The 6,025-nt window shown below is 41.9% G+C and overlaps 1 protein-coding gene across 1 annotated transcript in view; it reads right to left on the bottom strand.

Annotated features, from left to right (window-relative positions):
- Positions 1 to 2,350: 2,350 nt before the first annotated feature.
- Positions 2,351 to 6,025, bottom strand: part of LOC311129530 (band 4.1-like protein 5) — a 61,883-nt gene continuing 58,208 nt past the window's right edge. The window contains exons 22-26 of the mRNA XM_084161822.1: positions 5,413 to 5,494; positions 5,165 to 5,257; positions 4,900 to 4,959; positions 4,539 to 4,684; positions 2,351 to 3,868 (exon numbers count right to left, since the gene is read on the bottom strand). Of these exons, the coding sequence (XP_084017948.1) occupies positions 3,802 to 3,868; positions 4,539 to 4,684; positions 4,900 to 4,959; positions 5,165 to 5,257; positions 5,413 to 5,494 (448 nt within the window). The 3' untranslated portion in view covers positions 2,351 to 3,801. The remainder of the gene's footprint in view (positions 3,869 to 4,538; positions 4,685 to 4,899; positions 4,960 to 5,164; positions 5,258 to 5,412; positions 5,495 to 6,025) is intronic.

Raw genomic sequence — 6,025 nt, 5'->3', positions numbered from 1 at the left:
GGGGGGGGGTGAGGGGGTAGTTAAAAAATGAATCCAAAAGGTTCTTCAATATGGGTTACCCCACAGTTTCATTTTGAAGAACCCCTAAAGGACACTCCAGGAACCTTTTATTTTCAGAGTGCACAGCACTTCGAGCATCTGCAAAGGCGCTATATGCAATCAATCAATCGATGCTGATGGACATACCATTCATGATAATAGTATATGTACAGGAATAGATCAACATTTTCTCAAGGCCCAGAGATCTTAAATGGAAGAATTCACTTTTTATAATACTTTTTTACTTGAAGAATTTACGACATTGTACAAAATTGCTACTGGCATCCTAGCCTACTTATCCTTTAAAAGTAATGATGTTCAATGTACATACAAATCAGTGTGGTGACAATATCTAGAGCAGGATTTTTTACATCTACAATACACTTAAATACAGTGCAAATAACAACGGTGCTCTTACAAAAAGAGGAATAAATTAACGTACGAGAGCTACAGCACAATAGCACTTACATGGTGAAGCATTATTTCTAAACAGCAGAGAAACAGTGTTATGGCTAACTAAGAAAAATCTCATATAGAGCTTTAAAAATAAAAATAAAAAAAGACCACTGATGATGGTCAATCACTATCTCTACAACTTCTGATGCAGATAGAATTCAATAATATGACAAAGAATGTTCTTGCCAGGCAAATCAGTTTATATAATTCATGATACAGCAAATAGAGAGCAAGAGAAAACTACCAATTTTATCTGAGTGCTTCTTTAAAGTACAGTGGGGGAAAAAAGTATTTAGTCAGCCACCAATTGTGCAAGTTCTCCCACTTAAAAAGATGAGAGAGGCCTGTAATTTTCATCATAGGTACACGTCAACTATGACAGACAAATTGAGATTTTTTTTCTCCAGAAAATCACATTGTAGGATTTTTTATGAATTTATTTGCAAATTATGGTGACCTACAAACAAGCAAGATTTCTGGCTCTCACAGACCTGTAACTTCTTCTTTAAGAGGCTCCTTTGTCCTCCACTCGTTACCTGTATTAATGGCACCTGTTTGAACTTGTTATCAGTATAAAAGACACCTGTCCACAACCTCAAACAGTCACACTCCAAACTCCACTATGGCCAAGACCAAAGAGCTGTCAAAGGATACCAGAAACAAAATTGTAGACCTGCACCAGGCTGGGAAGACTGAATCTGCAATAGGTAAGCAGCTTGGTTTGAAGAAATCAACTGTGGGAGCAATTATTAGGAAATGGAAGACATACAAGACCACTGATAATCTCCCTCGAGCTGGGGCTCCACGCAAGATCTCACCCCGTGGGGTCAAAATGATCACAAGAACGGTGAGCAAAAATCCCAGAACCACACGGGGGGACCTAGTGAATGACCTGCAGAGAGCTGGGACCAAAGTAACAAAGCCTACCATCAGTAACACACTACGCCGCCAGGGACTCAAATCCTGCAGTGCCAGACGTGTCCCCCTGCTTAAGCCAGTACATGTCCAGGCCCGTCTGAAGTTTGCTAGAGTGCATTTGGATGATCCAGAAGAGGATTGGGAGAATGTCATATGGTCAGATGAAACCAAAATATAACTTTTTGGTAAAAACTCAACTCGTCGTGTTTGGAGTACAAAGAATGCTGAGTTGCATCCAAAGAACACCATACCTACTGTGAAGTATGGGGGTGGAAACATCATGCTTTGGGGCTGTTTTTCTGCAAAGGGACCAGGACGACTGATCCGTGTAAAGGAAATAATGAATGGGGCCATGTATCGTGAGATTTTGAGTGAAAACCTCCTTCCATCAGCAAGGGCATTGAAGATGAAACGTGGCTGGGTCTTTCAGCATGACAATGATCCCAAACACACCGCCCGGGCAACGAAGGAGTGGCTTCGTAAGAAGCATTTCAAGGTCCTGGAGTGGCCTAGCCAGTCTCCAGATCTCAACCCCATAGAAAATCTTTGGAGGGAGTTGAAAGTCTGTGTTGCCCAGCGACAGCCCCAAAACATCACTGCTCTAGAGGAGATCTGCATGGAGGAATGGGCCAAAATACCAGCAACAGTGTGTGAAAACCTTGTGAAGACTTACAGAAAACGTTTGACCTGTGTCATTGCCAACAAAGGGTATATAACAAAGTATTGAGAAACTTTTGTTATTGACCAAATACTTATTTTCCACCATAATTTGCAAATAAATTCATTAAAAATCCTACAATGTGATTTTCTGAAAAATAAATTCTCATTTTGTCTGTCATAGTTGACGTGTACCTATGATGAAAATTACAGGCCTCTCTCATCTTTTTAAGTGGGAGAACTTGCACAATTAGTGGCTGACTAAATACTTTTTTCCCCCACTGTATTCCTGCAAAAAAAAAGGAATCAAGAAACCATAAAAATGTAATCAGAGACTTCACAAAAAACAAACAAACATGTTTTTAAAAGTATTTCCCGTTGAGATGGGTGTTGTTCACAGCTCACTTGTTCAAATTAATAGCATTTGAAAATGTCCTCTGCTTTTACCGCTACTGCACATCGTCTCGCAAAGACCTACTTCTGATCTATCGCCCGTAGAGGCAACATATATGTCTGATATCTAAAATACAGTTTAAATTACATCTTACATTAGTGAATAATACAGTTGACGGACTACTTTCCTACCACCAGAGATCCTGTATGTGATTGGCTTAGTGTGGAAAATAACCAATGGAGAGCCAGTTTGTGATAGGCCTATTTCCTGTCAGCCTATGACTCATGTCACCTGTCATTGATGACCACAGCCTGAAACGGTGTTAAGACTACATTATGAGAAATTACCATCACACACAGCCAGAAACAGTGTCAAGACTACATTATGAGAAATGACCATCACATACAGTGAGACGCTCCAGTCGTAAGCAGTGGACTCAGTAAGTAACAAGAAAAACTAAAGTACAGTATAGGCCTAGATACAGTAGTAACAGTAGTGGTAGTATTAGTAATAGTAGTGGTAGTATTTCCTTACTGTGTAAAGTTATGCAATCAGAATTTAACATTCAGCAAGCTTAATAAGGCAGGTCGTAGCTACAGTGTTTTTATATGGATACAAAATAGGTATAACATTTTACACATGACTTGTTCGTGGCTAAATTCATGCCTGCATGCTACATATTGCTGTTGTCATCCTCAGATGACTGAGTCATAATCGGATTCAAACATCTAGTGAGCGCCAGGTCCTAACTGAACACTGGTACTTGATCAATTCACTCTGTATGACTTTAAATAAAAAAAGGGGAAAAAACTAACAGGACACAATAAAAAATTAAAATAAAGAGTAAAATGTCATCAGTATAAAGTCATTGTTTCATATCCTATAAAAGAGTCCAGGTCCAGTGATCCAATGTAATTCAGTGGTTTCAGGTACAGATGTCCTCTCCTTCTTCCTTAGCACTTATCGCAGTCCCTTCCTGCTTAAAACATTTCTAAAAAGGAGTGTGTGCACTTTGTAGGAATGCTTATGAAAGAAGTAGTGACACAACTGTGGTACTAAAATACATCAACAATTAAAAATAATAACGTCTCCAAACTGGAATGTAGTGAGACGAGGAATTCCAATAATCCAATCTCTTGATTGCTGCTGGTTTGGGAATTGTTTGGGAATGCAGTAGGAGATGCTGGTTGTCACTAGGGCAGGAACATTCCCCAGTTTTGGGAAAGCAGCAGGAGATGAATGTGCTCAGAATGGGAAATAGCCCCCTAGTTTGGGAACGCCAGGAGTAGGAAGTATTTGTTGTGAGGAGGGTAGAAGCTAGCTCTCCCGGTTCCCTCTCAGAGCTCAGTGGTCAACAGACCTTTGTGCTTGGTGCCGTGCTCTTTGGGTGGGTGGGCCACAATGCTGGTGAGAGGAGAACACAACTAAATAAAAATCCCAGAACACCTTTCAGTGTGTACAACATAAGTTAATGTATCATAGTAATATTCTAGTAGATTAGGAATATTGTATCGCTAACCAGTATACTGTGATGCATGAGAACACCACAACGTAATGAGAAACCAAAATGAGAAACTGTACGATGGTTCACATCCATCATTCTATGCATATTGTTCCAGGAGACCTGCCTGCACCATTAAATAATTATATTTACCTGATGTGCGCATTGTTTTTTTTCAATTGTAAAATTTGAAACCCAGAAAGCCTACTAACTTTTAGTGTTCACAACATTCATCTTAACTAATAGACTTTATTCAGCAGTACAGCCAAACTTGATAACTTCTGCAGAGATGTAGTGGAAATTGAAACATTTAGTTCCAGCCTTCACCAAGCTATATCAAGACATAGAAGCTCATCAGGAACATAATTAGTAAATGGGGATGTTAATCACTACAGGCTTCAATTATTAACAGGAGGGGGAATTATATTGTCTACTCTTTACAACACAGCATATGGCATGGTGCCAAAAGCACATAGCAACTAAGACTAGCTACTATGACCACAATGTCCAGATGAGATGACCTAAAGCGCATTAGGACAAGGCAGAGATGATGACATGTCATGACGGAGTTACCTGGTGTCAATCACATTGTGTGTTTGAGAGGAGAGATGGGGGTGCAGGGCTGGGGTGAGAGCCCCCCCTTCAGGTTGGAGAGGGGCGGCGGTCTTTGCAGAGGGGTCAAGGTCAAGGAGGCCATTAGTAAAGTTGGCGGTGGGTGGCTGTGTTAGAATGGGATGAGAAGGAAAGTGGACTGGCTGGGTCAGTCTCTACATGAGGCAGCTACAAGAGAGATGTACACTGACGTACAGACAGTCTAGAGACAGACAGACTAAAATACACAGACCTACTTAAACCCAGGACAGACAGGCAGACTATAGACAGACAGGAGCATTAAAGCCCAGAGGACAGACAGTCCAAGTCCATCAGTACTCACTGCAGCAGCAGGGATGTTCCAGCGAGGTGATATCATGGGTTTAGATTGCACTGGTGGTAACTACAAAAGAACAATATTGAAGAGTTACACTCAAACACCCATCACTTGGCACAATGAGGCCCAAGTAAGTAGGTGACCTGTCAACAAAGCCTATTGGGTTTGAACTTGGAAGCGAATCACACACATTTTTGGTAAGTTTAAACTACTCAAGGTAACAGATACAGCAGCTGAAGCGTGAGGCAGCAGAAGGGGTCTATAGACTTACTACTGGGGTTGGGTCTGAGAAGTCTATCAGGTTATCGCTCAGCGGGGCCGGCAGCGACGGAGGGGTGGGCATCTCCAGCTCCTCAGGTTTGGCCTGCATAGCGACAAGGCAACGGCTATGTTACAAACAGCTTACACATTCAGAGAAAAAGGGCATACAATTATTTCTGTGCATTCAGATGTAGTTTGCTATATGCATTCTAATGCACGTGAGTAACTGGTAAAGCAAAACACAGATTAATTGATTACCTTTGTTGGTTGCCCCCCGTTAAGTATTTCAAGGGGCATCATAGGTGCGGATGACATGAAATCCTCAGTCAACATCTCAACACTGATGAGAACAGAGGGATGAGACAGAGGACAGAGAGACAAGAGTTTAATTAATTCCTATAAGGTCTGATGAGGAAGTACTGAACAACAGCAAGGCTAACATACACATTATCAATGGACAGACAACCCTCACAAGTGCTTAATATGCAAAGACATGTATCCAGGCAGAATTGAGTCACATCACATGAGCACGAGCCTGATTCCAATGCTCCAAACGGCAGCAGAGAGCTGTGATTCCCGTGCTCCACCAGATGGCAGCAGAGAGCTGTGATTCCCATGCTCTCCCAGATTACATTTACATTTTAGTCATTTAGCAGACGCTCTTATCCAGAGCGACTTACAGTTAGTGAATACATGTTTTTTTATACTGGCCCCCCGTGGGAATCGAACCCACAACCCTGGCGTTGCAAACGCCATGCTCTATCAACTGAGCTACATCCCTGCCGGCCATTCCCTCCCCTACCCTGGACGACGCTGGCCCAATTGTGCGCCGCCCATGAGTCTCCCGGTCGCGGCCGGCTGCGACAGAGCC

Source organism: Coregonus lavaretus (genome assembly GCF_964263955.1).
Source record: "Coregonus lavaretus genome assembly, chromosome: 5".
NCBI lineage: Eukaryota > Metazoa > Chordata > Actinopteri > Salmoniformes > Salmonidae > Coregonus > Coregonus lavaretus.
Note: the sequence above shows the minus strand (reverse complement) of the source record. Positions and strands in the feature narration are given on the sequence as shown.